This window comes from Triticum aestivum, chromosome 5D, assembly GCF_018294505.1.
Source record: "Triticum aestivum cultivar Chinese Spring chromosome 5D, IWGSC CS RefSeq v2.1, whole genome shotgun sequence".
In the NCBI taxonomy this organism is placed as follows: domain Eukaryota; kingdom Viridiplantae; phylum Streptophyta; class Magnoliopsida; order Poales; family Poaceae; genus Triticum; species Triticum aestivum.
Genome location: NC_057808.1, coordinates 424,554,582 through 424,573,410, shown reverse-complemented (window position 1 = coordinate 424,573,410; position 18,829 = coordinate 424,554,582). Strand labels below are relative to the sequence as shown.

General features: G+C 45.0%; 3 protein-coding genes across 3 annotated transcripts; all 3 read left to right on the top strand.

Annotated features, from left to right (window-relative positions):
* Window positions 1–5,178: 5,178 nt before the first annotated feature.
* Window positions 5,179–8,686, top strand: LOC123120793 (F-box/FBD/LRR-repeat protein At1g13570-like; the record flags this gene model as incomplete). The annotated part of the gene is made up of 3 exons (XM_044540787.1): window positions 5,179–5,994; window positions 7,091–7,219; window positions 8,384–8,686. Coding segments are annotated over 2 exons (843 nt in total), but the record flags the coding sequence as incomplete, so codon positions are not given.
* Window positions 8,687–10,335: 1,649 nt separating this feature from the next.
* Window positions 10,336–11,437, top strand: LOC123125260 (putative cyclin-F1-1). The gene has a single exon (XM_044545781.1). The coding sequence runs from the start codon at window positions 10,444–10,446 to the stop codon at window positions 11,260–11,262; it is 819 nt and encodes a 272-aa protein (XP_044401716.1). The 5' UTR covers window positions 10,336–10,443; the 3' UTR covers window positions 11,263–11,437.
* A 3,381-nt stretch (window positions 11,438–14,818) lies between these two features.
* On the top strand, window positions 14,819–15,800 carry LOC123125259 (putative cyclin-F1-1). Its single transcript, XM_044545780.1, has one exon. The coding sequence runs from the start codon at window positions 14,940–14,942 to the stop codon at window positions 15,798–15,800; it is 861 nt and encodes a 286-aa protein (XP_044401715.1). The 5' UTR covers window positions 14,819–14,939.
* The last annotated feature ends 3,029 nt before the right edge of the window (window positions 15,801–18,829 follow it).

Genomic DNA, 18,829 nt, shown 5'->3' with positions numbered 1-18,829 from the left:
AAAGCAAAGGAAATAACTAAGTGTTGGAAGATTAATATGATGAAGATAGACCCGGGGGCCATAGGTTTCACTACTGGCTTCTCTCAAGAGCATAAGTATTTTACGGTGGGTTAACAAATTACTGTTGAGAAATTGACAGAATTGAGCATAGTTATGAGAATATCTAGGTATGATCATGTATATAGGCATCACGTCCGAGACAAGTAGACCGACACCCGCCTGCATCTACTACTATTACTCCACTCATCGACCGCTATCCAGCATGCATCTAGAGTATTAAGTTCATGGAAACAGAGTAACGCCTTAAGCAAGACGACATGATGTAGAGGGATAAATTCATGCAGTATGATAAAAACCCCATCTTGTTATCCTCGATGGCAACAATACAATACGTGCCTTGCTGCCCCTACTGTCACTGGGAAAGGACACCGCAAGATTGAACCCAAAGCTAAGCACTTCTCCCATTGCAAGAAAGATCAATCTAGTAGGCCAAACCAAACTGATAATTCGAAGAGACTTGCATAGATAACAATCATAGATAAAAGAATTCATAGAAGATTCAAATATTGTTCATAGATAATCTTGATCATAAACCCACAATTCATCGGTCTCAACAAACACACCGCAAAAAGAAGATTACATCGAATAGATCTCCATGAGAGAGGGGGAGAACATTGTATTGATATCCAAAAAGAGAGAAGAAGCCATCTAGCTACTAACTATGGACCCGAAGGTCTGAGGTAAACTACTCACACTTCATCGGAGAGGCTATGGTGATGATGTAGAAGCCCTCCGTGAGGGATGCCCCCTCCGGCGGAGCTCCGGAACAGGCCCCAAGATGGGATCTCGTGGGTACAGAAGGTTGCGGCGGTGGAATTAGGTTTTTGGCTCCGTATCTGATTGTTTAGGGGTACGTAGGTATATATAGGAGGAAGAAGTACGTCGATGGAGCAACAGGGGGCCCACGAGGGTGGAGGGCGCGCCCTGGGGGGTGGGCGCGCCCCCCTACCTCGTGGTCTCCTGGAAGCTTCTCTTACGTAGTGTCCAAGTCTCCTGGATCATGTTTGTTCCAAAAATCACGCCCCCGAAGGTTTCATTCCGTTTGGACTCCGTTTGATATTCTTTTTCTGCGAAACTCTAAAATAGGCAAAAAAAAACAGCAATTCTGGGCTGGGCCTCCGGTTAATAGGTTAGTCCCAAAAATAATATAAAAGTGGACAATAAAGCCCAGTATTGTCCAAAACAGTAGATAATATAGCATGGAGCAATCAAAAATTATAGATACGTTGGAGACGTATCACCTATGCTTCAGCCATAGGTTCTATCATGTATGCAATGTTGTGTACCAGACCTGATGTGTGTCTTGCTATTAGTTTAGCAGGGAGGTACCAAAGTAATCCAGGAGTGGATCACTGGACAGCGGTCAAGAACATCCTGAAATACCTGAAGAGGACTAAGGATATGTTTCTCGTTTATGGAGGTGACAAAGAGCTCGTCGTAAATGGTTACGTCGATGCAAGCTTTGACACAGATCCGGATGACTCTAAGTCACAAACCGGATACGTATTTATATTAAATGGAGGAGCTGTAAGTTGATGCAGTTCCAAGCAGAGCGTCGTGGCGGGATCTACGTGTGAAGCGGAGTACATAGATGCTTCGGAAGCAGCAAATGAAGGAGTCTGGATGAAGGAGTTCATATCCGATCTAGGTGTCATACCTAGTGCATCGGGTCCAATGAAAATCTTTTGTGACAATACTGGTGCAATTGCCCTGGCAAAGGAATCCAGATTTCACAAGAGAACCAAGCACATCAAGAGACGCTTCAATTCCATCCGCGATCAAGTCAAGGAGGGAGACATAGAGATTTGCAAGATACATACGGATCTGAATGTTGCAGATCCGTTGACTAAGCCTCTCTCATGAGCAAAACATGATCAGCACCAAGACTCCATGGGTGTTAGAATCATTACTGTGTAATCTAGATTATTGACTCTAGTGCAAGTGGGAGACTGAAGGAAATATGCCCTAGAGGCAATAATAAAGTTGTTATTTATATTTCCTTATACCATGATAAATGTTTATTATTCATGCTAGAATTGTATTAACCGGAAACTTAGTACATGTGTGAATACATAGACAAACAGAGTGTCACTAGTATGCCTCTACTTGACTAGCTCATTAATCAAAGATGGTTAAGTTTCCTAGCCATAGACATGAGTTGTCATTTGATGAACGGGATCACATCATTAGAGAATGATGTGATTGACTTGACCCATCTGTTAGCTTAGCACTATGATCGTTTAGTTTATTGCTATTGCTTTCTTCATGACTTATACATGTTTCTATGACTATGAGATTATGCAACTCCCGGATACCGGAGGAACACTTAGTGTGCTATCAAACGTCACAACGTAACTGGGTGATTATAAAGATGCTCTACAGGTATCTCCGATGGTGTTTGTTGAGTTGGCATAGATCGAGATTAGGATTTGTCACTCCGATTGTCGGAGAGGTATCTCTGGGCCCCCTCGGTAATGCACATCACTATAAGCCTTGCAAGCAATGTGACTAATGAGTTAGTTGCGGGATGATGCACTACGGAACGAGTAAAGAGACTTTCCGGTAACGAGATTGAACTAGGTATGATGATACCGACGATCGAATCTCGGGCAAGTAACATACCGATGATAAAGGAAACAACGTATGTTGTTATGCGGTTTGATCGATAAAGATCTTCGTAGAATATGTGGGAGCCAATATGAGCATCCAGGTTCCGCTATTGGTTATTGACCGGAGATGAGTCTCGGTCATGTCTACATAGTTCTCGAACCCGTAGGGTCCGCACGCTTAACGTTCGATGACGATCGGTATTATGAGTTTATGTGTTTTGATGTACCGAAGGTAGTTCAGAGTCCCGGATGAGATCACAGACATGACGAGGAGTCTCTAAATGGTCGAGACATAAAGATTGATATATTGGATGACTATATTCGGACACCGGAATAGTTTCGAGGTGTATCGAGTATTTTCCGGAATATCGGGGGGTTACCGGAACCCCCCGGGGGTTATTGGGCCTCATAGGCCTAGTAGTGGAAGAGAGGGGGGAGGCCAAGAGGTGGCGCACGCCCCCCTAGCCCAAACCAAACTGGACTAGGGGGGACGGCCCCCTTTCCTTCTCTCCTCCCTCTCCTTCCCCCTTCTCCTAGTTGGAATAGGAAAGGGGGGGGGGCAAATCCTACTTGGAGTAGGATTGCCCCCCCTTGGCGTGCCTCCTCTCCTTGGCCGGCCTCCTCCTCCCTCCCCCCTTTATATACGTGGGAGAGGGCACACCAAAGTTTCTCTTAGCCGTGTGCGGTGCCCCCTCCACAGAAACACACATCGGTCATATCGTTGCAGTGCTTAAGCGAAGCCCTGTGCCGATAACTTCATCATCACCGTCACCATGCCGTCGTGCTGACGAAACTCTTACTCGGCCTCAGCTGGATCAAGAGTACGAGGGACGTCATCGAGCTGTACGTGTGCAGATCGCGGAGGTGCCGTGCGTTCGGTGCTTGATCGGTTGGATCGTGAAGACGTTCGACTACATCAACCGCGTTACTCAACGCTTCCGCTTTCGATCTACGAGGGTACATGGAGACACTCTCCCCGCTCGTTTCTATGCTTCTCCTAGATAGATCTTGCGTGATCGTAGGATTTTTTTTTTGAAATACTACGTTCCCCAACAATTGGTAGACATAGCCTTAGACGAGATCAAAGAGTGGAGCGATGCAGGTCTTGGAGTTGGTGGTTTAGATCCCTTTGTGAGAGAGTGACCTTTGTTTTCCTTTTGGTCTAAGGTGCTGTCGAGGCTTTGTAGATGTTCTCATCTACAATACGCCGCTCTTGTAATTAACATTCTCTCTTCTATAAAAATATTCCTCTACCCGGACGGCTCCACCCGGATGACCAGGTTCCAGCCTCTACCCGGACGGCTCTACCCGGATAGCCATATTCCAACCTCCACCCAGACGGCTCCACCCGGATGGACATGTTCTAGCCACTACTCGGACGGCTCCACCCAGATGGCCAGGTTCCAGCCTCTACCCGGATAGCCAGGTTCCAACCTCCACCCAGATGGCTCCACCCGGATGGAATGTTCCAGCCTCTACTCGGATGGCTCCACCCGGATGGCAGGTTCCATCCTCTACCCGGATGGCCAGGTTGTAGCCTCCAGCAAGCCAGGGCTCCAACCGGCTAGGTTCCAGCCTCCAGCCGACCAGGGGCTGCTCCCCTGGCAAAGTTTTGAAATGATGTCTTGTCTCCTGGAGCCTACCGGGGGTCATCCCCTCGACAAACAGCTTAGCACATAGGCCGTGTGGTAACTAATAGAAAACTCATGGTTGTTCCTCGATGATCATTGAGTCTGACTTTGAAAACTACTCAAGCTTGCAACGGTGACATTGATGTGATAGCTCCCTATGCTGCTATCACGATGGATTGTTTTGACAAGATTCAAATGCTTCGTTCAATCAAGATTCAACATTGTTCGAGGAAAGCGAATAAATTTGTCGGTTTTTGGGGCTCTGATCCACCTGCTTTTATTTTACAAAAATGTATTGAACGATGTAAAGTGCGCCAAGAGGCTTTCCCGTCATTTTTTTACTCACTCTCAATTATTCCCCATCCCGCACAAGGCTAGAGCCGCCAGTCCTCTCTTTCGATGACGAACATGTTTGTGGAAGAAGGTAGTGCTTGTGCCTCCTTCCCGAAGAACCAACACGCGTGATCTCTCCTCGCCATTGTTTTCTCGAGGGAGCTGAGGCCCAGCAGTTTACGCTTGAGAGTGTGAGAATGATTGTTTAGTCGTAATGAGCCCATCCTCTTGTGTTGTTTCGAGGCCCCTAAATACTTTAAAATCAAGGATCAACATGAAGGTAGAAAGAAAAATCTAAGAAAATGGACAATTGCGGCTTGAAAAAAAAAGCAATGTAGTGTCGGCATTGAAGTTCTTTCTGGAGTAAACGCCTCAGAAGGACTTGGCAACATGCGCTCCAAAATGTAAAATGTGTGCTTTTTTTAGGGTAAGATGTGTATTTTTGTTTTGTTTTGCTCGTTTCGATTTTTTCTTCCCTTCCCCAAGGCCCCCGCCGCCAGCCCCCCCCCCCCCCCCCCCCCCCCCCCCCCCCCCCCCCCCCACACACACACACCAAGCCGCCGCGCCGCTCCTACAGGCCGCTTCCGGCGATTGAGGCCGCTGTGGCGGAGGCGGAAGCCCTGATCTCCCTGCCAACGGCCGTCCTCGACGACATCCTCAACCGCGTCGGGCCCCGCGACGCCGTCCGCACGTCGGCGCTCTCCCGCGCCTGGCGACGCCGATGGGAGGCCCTTCCATCGCTCGACCTCGACTTCGATGATGGCGACAAGTATGTGGGGGCCGTGGACAGCATCCTCCTCCGCTGCCCCGGCCGCGTCCGGCTCTTCCGCGCCGTCATTGCCAAGCCCTACAAAGGCCGCATCCACGACTGGCTACTCGTCCTCTCCCGCCGAGGTGTTGGGATCCTCGACATCACCGGCTCCCTGACCCTCCCCTCCTCCGTCTTCACCTGCGGCCGCCTCACCTCCCTCCGTCTCTGCTGCTGCTCCATCCCGATGCTACCCCGGGGATTCAAAGGTTTGCCAGAGCTGAGGAAACTTAGTCTGGCTAGTGTCTTCTTAAAGGAAAACTGTCAATACCAACTGCAGGAGATCATTGCGACCTCACCGCTGCTCGAGGTGCTGTCACTTCGGGATGTGAATATCCCTGGTGAACTCAAACAGTGGGTGATTCAGGGGCCTAATCTGGGATTCCTCCATATTCTTTCGCTTGATGATTATGGTTGTGACCTTGGGGATCTTCCGCGACTGGATTCTGCTGTTATTGATATATGGGACTATTTAGCCGACCGTGATTTCTCCAAATTTCTCTGCAGCCTTGCGACCCTTACCAAGCTTCAGATATCTACTTATCATCAACCGGTACACCCTCTCTGTTTACCCCTTCTTACCATTGAAATTAAATTCGGCACTCATAGACATAATTAAAGGACGCATATAACTACTACTGAATGTTCGAAGGTTTTTTTTTTGCCAATTTATATACGCGAGGGATGTCAAATTTAGTTGGTAAGCATAGCAATTCCGCCCTCAGTTTGTTTTTTGCCACGAAATTGCCATGCTTGTCAACTAAACTTGCCATCTTCGCGTCAACTAAAGTTGCCATAAAAACGTTCGATTTGCCATGGGCGAATCCCGAACGTTCGGGATTCATCATTTCCGTAATAAAATTTCCTTCAGACAACATCGAGGACTAGGTCATGTAGTGTTGTGCCTGATCCTCCTAGTGCATTGGTGGGCTTTGTCGGTCTCATTTGCTTGTTAATTCATGATATTGTGCAATGATATGGTTGTTGTCAAGCATTTGATCAGCTAGGGACAATCGGGATCTAAACTCGAAGTGGTGTTGCGTCTCAAACCCCAACTTAATGAGAAACCACCTTGTTTGGAATGTAACTTGTAAATTACCTCCACATGATGTTCTTTGCGTTAGCTACAAAGTTGTATATATTTGTAATCCTGTAGTGGTTTCCTACAAAAATTACTAGTTTACTACTTGAACTGATTTTTTTTTGTTTCTAGTGGGTTGAGAGCCTCTATAAATTGTAACATCCTAAACTCCTATAGTTCTTCTAGAACTGGGTTCATGCCTTTGTGAGCTGTGGATGTGACTTTACTTACATGAGTAAATAATGTAATATTTGTTCAACTGCTACAAGCTGGACCCAGCCCATGTGTGTGTGTGCGCGCGCGCTCTTAGCGGACCGGCTTGGCCCATGTGGCTTGTAATGGTAGTACACATATAGACAGTGTGTGCGTGAGTGAGAGGTATCGAATTGACTCTGTAAACACTATTCCCTATATGATTATGGCATAGAGCAGAAATTTGAGGCAAATGGAGAGTTTCAAAATGCACAGTATACTGATGGCATGTGTGCCAACCTTCAGTTTGTGGATATGACTGGTATTCACTTGTTTTCAAATGAAATGTCCTTCATAGAGGTTATTCTCTGTAAAGCAAGGCTTCTTCGCACATTATCCATAAGTCTTTGTCGTGCTGCGCAATTGGCAATGTCTAATGAGGATGGACTAAAGAAGTTACTAAACTACAAAAAAGCTTCAACTCATGCCGAGGTTATATTTGAAGGTAAAGAATCTTACCAGTGCTATTGCATACCGGTATTGCATTGATACATAATAGCATTGTTTAGGAAGTTTGACACCATGCATACCAGCATAGCAATGATACATAATAGCAAAGGATAGAGTAGCAGTGCCTAATTCGTTCCAACTTTACTATTCTGTTTTCACTTATGTATTATTCAAGATAAGCAAAGATAATTTTGTGGCTAGAAGAGAGGGTGTTTAGGCCCTGTTTGTTTGGGCTTTTGCTTCTACTTTTGCAGCTTTTCTACTTTGACCAAAAAGCCAAAAAAGCTTCTAAATAGGTGCTTTTGGAGGTTTTACGGCTTTTCATGACTCAGGGCCTGTTCGGCAACGCTCCAGCTCCCAGCTTCATGAACTCCACGCATGAAGCTGAGCCGAACGCTCTAGCTCCAGGAAGCTGGAATAGAGAAGCTGGCGGCCCGTCTCAGTGTAAAAAGGAAGGAGTTTGGGAAGCTGGTCCTTTCCAGATCCGTGAAAACAGGGAAGTTGGAGTTGAGGCAAATTACATAGGATTGCCACCGCCAAGTGACATTCAGCATACCGTTTCGATTTTCCATCGCTAACTCTCTCTCGCGCGCGTTGGCTATTGGCTTTGGGCCCCAACCCGGGCTACCAATCCATCTGAAGTTGGGCTTATTGCTAATCAAATGGCCTGTCAGACCCGTGCCTAACCACGGAAACCGGAAGTTGGGTGCCGAACGCTTTCCATAGCGCCAGCTGAAGTGAGAAGCCATACGAGAAGTTAAATCTAGGAAGTTTTGGAGAAGCTGGGCACTTTCAGAACACGCCCTCAATATAACAATATTTAGCTCCAGAAGCCATAAAAGCTCCAAAAGCACCTATTTAGGAGCTTTTATGGCTTTTTGGCCAAAGTGGAAAGCTGCAAAAGCAGAAGCAAAAGCCAAAACAAACAGGGCCTTAGTAGTTGGTAGGAAGAGAACAATCACATATTCACAGGTGAATGTGAACGAGGCTCAATGTATTCAAGAATTTTTCCATGCTCGTGCTTCATCTTTTCTTTTCTTAACATTTTTAAGCCACATTATATTAGATGGCTGTCAGTCTGCACGGCATATTATTTTTCCCATCTACCTTATGCCTGTTGGGATGCGCTGCATAAACGGTGTTCTTGTTGTTCTGGCAGGTTGTACTGTTACTGATTATTTTCACCCTCAGAGCCTGGAAATGCGTGAAGCTGTTCCGCTGGAATGAAACAGTACTCTCTCATGACCAATGTTGTCTTTTGAAGATCAGACACGCCACATCACGGAAATCTCCGTCCCTAGAGACTGCCGTAGTTATGTGTTCTGAAAGAAGTTCTGCACTGTTGTAGTTTGGCGCAAAGGTTGTGATCGAGTAATTCAGTGCATTAGCCTGTCCTGTTGGTACTTCTGCTGTTTTGCTTGAACCTCCAGGATCTCTCTTTCAGATATGAAAACTTTGCAGACTTGGCTTTGCTTGATTAGAAGCTACTCCCTCCGTTCTAAATTTGTCTTTTTAGAGATTTCAAATGTACTACAACATACGGATGTATATAGACATATTTTCGAGTGTAGATTCACCCATTTTGCTCTGTATGTAGTCACTTGTTGGAATCTCTAGAAAGACAAATATTTAGGAATGGAGGGAGTAGCTGATTACACGCACGAGTCGGGAGAACTAAAGTGAAACTTGTAGGCTTGAAAAAGTTGCTGCTTGACTTGTGCTCGGAATGACGGGTTTAACAGTTAAGGCCTCCTTTGGATTGGAGGAATCTCATACGAATTGTAGAGGATAGGATTCTTATAGGATTTTTTCCTTTAGAGCCCTTTGGTTCATAGGAATGGATTCCTATTCCTACATAGGATTGGTTCCTATCCTCCATATTTCATAGGAAAATAAAAATGAGCCTAGACTCAATGGAAAATTCCTTTGGTGTGAACCAAATGACATCTCGTTTCCTATTCCTACTCATAGGATTTGAGATACATGTCATCTCATTTCCTATAAAATTCCTATTCGTACGATAATCCTATCCTATGAACCAAAAGAGGCCTAAGTATTTACTGTACGGGTACTGTAGCATAGCATGTACAATCAGCCGTCCATTTCTATCTAACTGCTCTCCTTTCTTCCTCTTAATTCTACTTCCATTCTTCAAAAAATAAAACGCTCACCGAAAAGAAAAGAGACCGGAGGGCCGATCCTCCCGCGGCCAGCAATATCTCCGACGGCCCGATGAGCGCGGCTGCCATCCAAGGCCGTGCTCGTGTTCCGCCGTCTCTCTCGCTGGTAAGGACGATGATGATCTCCTCTAGCAGTAGGGCGACGACGTACGACGACGACAAGCCGGAGGCTCCTTCCGGCGACCTAAACGAGGAGGAGGGTGGCAGACGGATGAGGGGAAGAGTAGGTCGGCTTGCCGGAGGCTGCAGCTCACGGATCCAATCCAAGAAACGGCATGCCAGCTATTACTTAGAACTGCTTTCTCCTTTCTTCATTCTCCTAGTATTACAGAAGCTACAATATATGGTTGTTTGATGATCTGTATAATTCTTCATGGCAATATGGTTCGTCAATAGCCAGTTCTGGTACATGCATGTGTGCTGAGTTTAATTTCAGTTAATGGTCTTAGTGGTCACTTGCTTTGTCGATCTTTGTCCATGGAGTATAATTTCTATTCGAAAAGTTTCCGAATTAGGAGGAACTTGGCAGCCATGCCATTGGTGACCTTCAGATAAGTTGTTGTTCCATGCATTGTGCTTATCTTGCCAAGAACAAAAAAATTGCTTACTCTGCATCATGTTAGAATCTCTGATTCAGTATTTGTTGAAGTATGGAAGTAGAGTAGACAGATAGAAAGACAACTGAAAGACTAAGTTGCGTGACGCAATTACGTCGACTATAGGAGTAGATGCTAAAATGTCTGCACACACACACCTATATTGATGTACTAGTACTTGACTACGTTGGCGCCACGTAACAACCTGCAAAGTAATACTCCGAGTCGGTACCTTAATTCCGAAACTAAATGGGTGTCAAACCCGGTCAGAGCACCCGTATCCCATCTATATATACATGGCGCAATGCGATCGCCAAAGCCCCGCTTCTCTTTCGTCGGCTGCTGACAGACACTGCTCCTTCCTGCACGTTCCGATCGGCGGCGACTCGACTGCCATCTCCCCAGTCGCCGGCGGCCCAGCCCTCGCACTCGCAGCGTAGCCAATGCTGCTCCAGCCGATGTACGACCCGCGGCAAGCCGCCGTCCCGGCCGTTCATCCCGTCTCTTGGGTCATGGGCGCCCGACGAGAAAACCTGGGGCTCAAGTGCGCGGATCCCTACCAGCCTGATGTCGACGCGGACCTCCGGGCCAAGGAAAGGGACCCCAGGGAGCACCCTGACGCCGACTACATGTCCAAGATGCAGCAGGGCCACATCAGCCCATCCATGCGCGCCGAGCTCGTGCTCTGGATGGACGCCTTCGCCCGCCACCTCGGCGGACTCCCGGAGGGCACGCTCTGCCGCGCCGTCGCCTACCTCGACCGCGTCTTGTCCGTTCGCCCCGTGCCGGCCCACGACGAGGCGCTCCAGCTCGTGGCTGCCGCCGCCGTCTCCCTCGGGGCTAAGCACGAGCAGTTCGCCAGCGGGCGGAGGCTCAACGCCGAAGTCGTCCAGGCATTCCTCGGGACCACCGTGCACGTGGTGGAGGAGATGGAGTGGGAGCTCTTCATGGATCTCGGCTGCGCCATGGACGGCCCGACCGCGTACACCTTCGTCGAACACTTCACGAGGTTCTTCGGGCGAGAAGATGTGTTTTTGGTGAGGTCCCTGGCGCTTCGTCTGGTCAACTTGACGTTGGGGTTTTTCGGGTTCGTTGGGCGGATCCTGCCGTCCGCCGTGGCTGCATCGGCGCTGTTCCTCGCCAGGCAGATCCTCGGCGTGCAGTTGAGTGACCATCTGGAGGAGGTGACGGGGTACAAGGCGGTGGACTTGATGGGTTGCATATGCGCCATAGAGAAGCTGCTTCCTAAGAAAAATGTCTAATCTGTAAATGACGTGCTACAAGGCCATGGATGAACTGTGTGCGCGATCGATGCGCCTTTGCAGATGTCGTTATTGGTTAACCCTAATCATGGTACCCCTTATCTTTACCATCTATTTCTGCATCGAGATCCGTGCGGACGCATTGTCTTTTTTGTTTCTCTCAAACGACACAATATATAAGAGGTTTCATGTAGCGTGGGCTACAAAGGAACTTTGTGTTGATGCATGTATCATGGATGAACAAAGACAATATTCTTTATGGGGATGTTTATAGGAATTTAATTAGTTACACGATGGAACTCAAAATTAAGTCCGACCTCCGTTGTCATTCATTCTACTGCCTGTGTGATATGGGTCCCAAATTTTGATAAGTGTAAGGGTGTGTTTGGTTTTTGTCACGGAATGAAACGTAATGGGCCGGACCCATCCCCACAGACCATTCTCGCGTTTGGTTCGTTGCAGGAACAGGAACCCACCGGCTCCAGGAACGGCATATTCTCCCATATTCCCGAACCGAGCAGTTCCTTGAAAATAAGCGGACCACGCGGAACGGCTTCGAAGCGGAAAATTAAGCGGTTCCGGCACCTAGCGGCAGATCGCTAGCCGCTCGTCCTGTCTAAAGATTAATGCAGCAGTATGCAATATAAAAAGCTAGTCATTTTGCTTTGAGAATACACAGCTATCAAATATGTTAATACGGTACGCGAGATTCCACCAGAGCCAACTTTTAGTCCGATGGTACAAGGTTTGCATGCATGTGCTGCCATTCTTTCTCTTCTCTCTTCCAAACTAATTCATCCATTTATTTCACCTTTAGCAACTTAAATCATCCATATCTCATAAACCAAAATTTCGATTCCAAAACTTTATATATATTTGAACTCATGTCGCAAAGACCTTTAAAACAAGACCAATTTTGGATACATTTTAAATAGGTTTAAATTCATGAAACATATGTCACATAAATCATATCTATTTCAATATCACATTTTTGGGAAAAAAATATTTCACTCTTCTGAAATAAATAGTTACACATTTAAAAAATAATCAGTTTCGTAAGATGACATTACGGTTTCATATTATTTTCATTTTCAGAACCCACATTTCACTTTTCATAAGCTTGTTTCTTAAAAATTATATCTATTTCAATTCCACATTTTTTGAATAAAATATTTCTCTCTTTTGAAATAAACTATTACACATTTTTAAATAAACGTTTTCATAAGTTAACATTTCAGTTACATATTATTTTCATTTTCAGAACCCACATTTCACTTTTCACTGGCTTGTTTCATAAAAATCACATCTATTTCATTTTCATATTTTTAAAATAACATGTTTCACTCATTTGAAATAAAAAGTTACACATTTCCAACTAATCTGTTTCACAAGTTGATATTTCAGTTTAATATTATTGTCATTTTCAAAAGCCGCATTTCACAAAAATCACATATATTTCAGTTCCACAATTGTCAAATAACGCATTTCACTCTTTAAGAAAACGTTACACATTTTGAAATAATCAGTTTCAAAAGTGACATTTCAGTTTCATATTGCCTTTTACTTTCAGAACCTACATACCACTTTTCACTGGTTTGTTTCCCAAAAATCACATTTATTTCAATTTCACATTATTGAAAAAGCGTATTTCATTCTTTTAAAATAAACCGTTACACATTTCAAAAATTTCAATTTCACAAGTTAACATTCAGTTTCACATTTTCTTACTTTCGGAACCTACATTTCACTTTGCACTAGCTTGTTTCATAAAAATTACACCTATTTTAATTTCACAATATTGAAAAAGCATATTTCGCTCTTTTGAAAATCCTTACACATTTCATAATTCACATTTTTTTTCACTTTCAGTAGGTGCATTTTACTTTTCACTGGCTTCTTCCATAAAAATCACATCTATTTCAATTGCACATTTATGAAACAACTTATTTTACTCTTTTGAAATAAAAATGTTAAACACTTCCAAATGATTAGTTTCACAAGTTAAAATTTGAGTTTCATATTTGGGTTTAATACATTTATGTGAAAAATGTTATTCACATATTTCTAGTGAAATAGGTTAGGTTCAGTTTTTTCTAGTGAAATGGGTTTATTTCACGTATGAAATGTGAAACATCAAAAATTAATGTGTTTGAAATATATCCAAAATTGGTCTAGTTTTCAAGTTCTTGACGCAAGGAGTCCAAATATATAAAAAGTTTAAAAAATGAGTCTATAGTTCAAAAGATATGGTTGATTTAAATTGTCTAAGATGAAATAAAGTCTATGGATTTGTTCCACACATAGAGTGAGAGGTGAGTCTTGCATGCGTACTGTCCCTGACAAAAGGTATACTCTCAGGTCCATTATGCTACCACTGATTTGATTAAAAATAAAAATACAAAAGAAATACTAGTGCTATACATCTAGGTGGGCCATACCGTCTCACGAATCTCAGAAAAAGTGGACAACCTCAAATTTACCGGTACATGACCTAACCGTGCAAAGTGACTTTGCGGGAACGGCTTCTCCCCCTCGACTTGCACAACACTCTCTCTTGATCTGAGCCGCCGCCATGCGAAACCAGCTCAAGACCTCTCCGGCGCCGGCTGTCCCTCGTGTACCCGTCGTCTCAAGGTCTCGGCGGCATGGTTGTCCCTTCCATCCCTGTCATCTCGACTCCCCCATGGTGTGCAGTGGCAGCGACGGCGCGGTACATCAGGGGAAGATGCAAAATGCTGCAGGCGAGGACGCGCTTGACGAAGGAGCTGCTCCCATCGCAGGCCGTTGCTCCATGCTCGTGCTTCATCTTTTCTTTTCTTATCTTAACAGTCTTACGTTACATTATATTATATGGTTGTCAGTCTGCACGACATATTTTGTTCCGTCTGCTTTATGCCTGTTGGGATGTGATGCCTAAACGGTGTTCTTGTTGTGCTGGCAGGTTGTACTATTACTAGATTGTCGATTATTTTCACCCTCAGAGCCTGGAAATGAGTGAAGCTGTTCCGCTGGAATGACACCTGATGACCAATTTTAGTCTTTTGAAGATCAGATGCGCCACATCCGTGAAATCTTCGTCCCAAGGGACTGTCGTAATTATGTGTTCTGCAAGAAATTTGGCACTGGTACGATTGGCAGTTTGGTGAAAATTTTGTGATGTAATTCAGTGCATTAGCCTGTCCCTGTTGGTACTTTTGCTGTTGCGGAGAATGCTTGAACTTCCAGGGTTGCTCTTTCAAAGAAATGAAAACTTTGCAGACTTGGTTTTGCTTGATTTACATGTACGCACAGGAGTCAGGAGAACTAAAGTGAAACATGTAGGGTCGCATAAGCTGCCGATTGACTTGATCTCGGATTTACGGATTTAATTTCACGTGACAATGTACATCCGCTACGTTGACGCCACGTAACAACATGCAAATTAAGAAGCAAGTCCGAGTCGGTACGGGAATTCCGAAACCTCATGGGTCTCAATTCTCAAACCCGATCAGAACACTAGCATCCCATCCATAAATACATGGCGCCATACGCGATCGCCAAAGCCCGCTTTCCTTTTCGTCGGCTCCGGACAGACACTGCTCCTTCCACGTGCGGTGCTCTCCCTACACGCTCCGATCGGCGACGACTCGACTGCCATCTCCCGAATCGCCGGCGACCCAGCCCTCGCTGCGTGGCCAATGCTGCTCCAGCCGATGTACTACCCGCGGCAAGCCGACGGCCCGGCCGTTCATCCCTTGTCTACCGCCGTCGGCTTCAAGAAAAACCTAGGGCAGAACTGCGTGGATCCTTACGAGCCCGACGTCGACGCGGACCTCCGGGCCAAGGAGAGAGACGCCAGGGAGCACCCTGACGCGGACTACATGTCCAAGATGCAGCAGGGCCACATCAGCCCGTCCATGCGCGCCGAGCTCGTGCTCTGGATGGACGCCTTCGCCCGCCACCTCGGCGGCCTCCCGGAGGGCACGCTATGCCGCGCCGTCGTCTACCTCGACCGCGTCCTGTCCGTGCGTCCCGTGCCGGCCCACGACGAGGCGCTTCAACTTGTGGCCGCCGCCGCCGTCTCCCTCGGCGCCAAGTATGAGCAGTCATCCAGCGGGCGGAAGCTCGACGCCGAAGTCGTCGAGGCGTTCCTCGGGACCACCGTGCACGCGGTGGAGGAGATGGAGTGGGAGCTCGTCATGGATCTCGGCTGCGTTATGGACGGCCCGACCGCGTACACCTTCGTCGACCACTTCACGAGGTTCTTCGAGCGAGAAGACGAGTTCTTGGTGAGGTCCCTGGCGCTTCGGTTGGTCAACCTGACGTTGGCGTTCTTCGGGTTCGTTGGGCGGATCCTGCCGTCCGCCGTGGCTGCATCGGCGCTGTTCCTCGCCAGGCAGATCCTCGGCGTGCAGTTGAGGCACGATCTGGAGGAGGTGACGGGGTACAAGGCGAAGGACTTGATGGGTTGCATATGCGCCTTAGTGGAGCTGCTTCCTAGGAAAAAAACTCTAATCTGTAAATCTGTAGATGGAGTGCGTATGTATCATGAACAATAATGTAATTCGATGGGATCGATCCATGTATCATGAACAAAAACCCTATTCCAAATTGATGGGTCCCAATTTGATGGCATGGACTGTTCTTCAGTTTTTTTGTCTTTGAGAGAGGTTGTTCATGAGTTGCATATTAATGCGCATATTGTATTGTGATATTATGTATACAATTACAAACTGATTTAATATGGTATGGGTGAATTTCTGAATCTTTTTTTGTGTATACGAAATAGTTTTGGACACCACAGTTTGATAATCTAACATCTCGACTGCGTACATTTTTTTTTCTGATAAAGGGTGGTATATTAGTATCGAGCGGATATCAATTACACCGCCCTCTGCAATAACACAATGTTGAGTACAAGTCCAGCCATCGAGTATGCACACAACCACAAATAATAATGACAAAGATAACAAAAAAAACAAAGCGTATGACCATAAAAAGTCATATCGAGCCCAATCAACGACACACAAAAACAAGCGACAACACCTAACACTACCCTTGACAACACATAGACTACAATTTAAGGTTTTCCAAAAGCGAAACCTCTGCGAAGGGAACAACACACATATGCCACCATCGTCGGATATATCCAATAAAAGAAGATCAAGAGTTTTCACTCCCGATGAGTGAGTTTGATAGCAGGATAATTTATATAAGGCAAATAGTAACAAAAATAATAGAGTGCAGAAAGTGGCCCATTTCTTATGTATGCTAAGGACAAGCCGGTAGTGTTTCTGATAGTAGCTAAGACGCTCTCGAGGATACACGAGAATTTTGTGGAGTAAATTTCACCAGGTTCCATTAAGTTACTGTTCTTACTTGAACAAATACCTACTTATGTTCATACTCTCCATGCAAGCATCCGCAAATACAAGAGATGTAATTAAAATAAATCTAACCATAGCATTAAACATTACGATCCAAAACAACTCACGAAATAATTCATAATCTTTGTTTTGTTTCTATCACTCCTGCAGCCCATCATCTACTAACTAATTCCACAATGGCTTACCCTAGGCCCAAAGATGGTGAATTGGCATGTAGTCGACGTTCACATAACACCACTAGAGGTTGAACAGCACAACATAACATCAAAACATTAAACATTATTCAACTTCACATTATTACTAGCAACAAGACTTATCTCATGTGAATCTACTCACAAGAAATTATATATATGGATCATGATCAGTGGGTATAAACAAGTGATAAACAAACTGTAATAACAATATTCCACCAATAAATCTCCTAAGCATCAACTAAAAGGTGCAATCAACACATAAAAGTACTGCCAACAATCAATCCGAGGTTTGATACAAATATTGAAGAGATGGATGAACTAGGATTGGAAATGAGATGGTGATGGTGCAGATGTTGATGGAAATGATGATCCTAATGATGAATGGAGTGTTGGTGATGACGATGACTTCGATTACCCGTTCTAGAGAGAATTTCCCCAGTAGAATCGCTCCGCCGGACAGAAAATGTGTTCCACCTTAGTTCCGTCTCGCAGACGGTGGCGAAAAGTCCCGAGAATTTCGTAGAAGTTTTTCTAGGGTTAATGAGATCTTATGGCCAAAAGGGGGTCAGGAGTGGGGCCACCACATCCACACAGCCACCACCCCACATGGCCAAGGGGTGACCCACGTGGCCAGGCCAAGTCGGGCCCTGGTGGGCCCCCCTTAGCCCATCTTTGGTCTTGAGTCTTCATATTTACTGAAAATAATTCAATAAAACCCCCAGCATTTTTGGAACTCTAGAAAAAAATTCTTACCACTCATGTAAATTAGGTCCAGATTTCCAGCTATCTGGTAATTTCCCTCTCTATGTTTATTTTGCATTTTAAGAGATAAAATACATTAGAATTGCATCATAAAATGTGAAATATATCATTGAAATAGGATAAATTACAATATGAAATAGTGAATCAAAATGTATGTATCAAGGCCTAACAAACTTAGTCAGAGGGAGTAATATATTTAAACTTCTTTTCCAAAAACTAAGAATATTTGCTATCAAGTCCGTCTTTTGATATTTGATATATTGCCAAATTAAAATGATTTTAATTTAAATAAACTAACAAACATACTCATGTGTTGTAATAGGAGAAAATGTTCACATACACCTGGCTCACTAAGCATGACTACCCATCCACATTTCTAAAACCTGTATTTCGATATGATGACCCGCCCGTGTTGCTGCTTATCAGCTTATCCTCTTACGCGCTCTCACCGACAACGGGTGTGGTGTCTACCTAATTGCACTCCGTCTAAACATGGTCCATTCCAAGGAGATGGTCTCAACCACCGCATGACACACCTGTCACGGAACCTCACTGGGGCAAGAGAATCATCAAAAATTATGAAACTAATCTTGTCGAGCTCGATATGATGGCGACCCTCCGCGAGGTACACCCTGCACCTAGTCTATACACCCTCCCTCGAACTCCCACTTTTAAATTGCATAAATCTTTTTTCAAAATGGATGAACATTCTTTTAAAAACATGTGAAACACTTTCTAAATCACATAGACTTTTTAAAGCACATGGACACTTTTTAAATTACAAACATTCTATTTAAACACATGACCATTTTTCAGAATTGGTTGAACACTTATTTTAGAGAGGGGGGAATTTTCAAATTATATTTTTTGAGATTTTTTTCAAATTATATGAAGATTATTTTAATATGTGAACGCTTTTAAAAACTACACAAACATTTTCCAATGCACGGACATAAATATGTTTTAAAACATGTGAACTCTTTTAATTTATATAAGCACTTTTTTTTAAAAGTCGTGAACCGCTAATTCCGTAGCATGCACATACATTACACCTGGTCATCTGTCGGGCCGGGTCGGTCAAAGCCTGAAGCAAAAAACCTAGGCCCGGGCCTAAATTTCAGGCCCAAGCCCGACCCATTAGAGGAAAAGCCTATCGAGCCTTCGGCCGGGCCTCTTCCCTAAAATGCAAAAATGCCAAGCCCAAGCCTGGCCCGGCCTGACCTTCAGGCTCAAATCTCAGGCCCA

Bases quoted from the DNA above. Each gene is read 5' to 3' on its own strand.
- LOC123125260 (XM_044545781.1), top strand. From the start codon at position 10,444: ATGCTGCTCCAGCCGATGTACGACCCGCGGCAAGCCGCCGTCCCGGCC.
- LOC123125259 (XM_044545780.1), top strand. From the start codon at position 14,940: ATGCTGCTCCAGCCGATGTACTACCCGCGGCAAGCCGACGGCCCGGCC.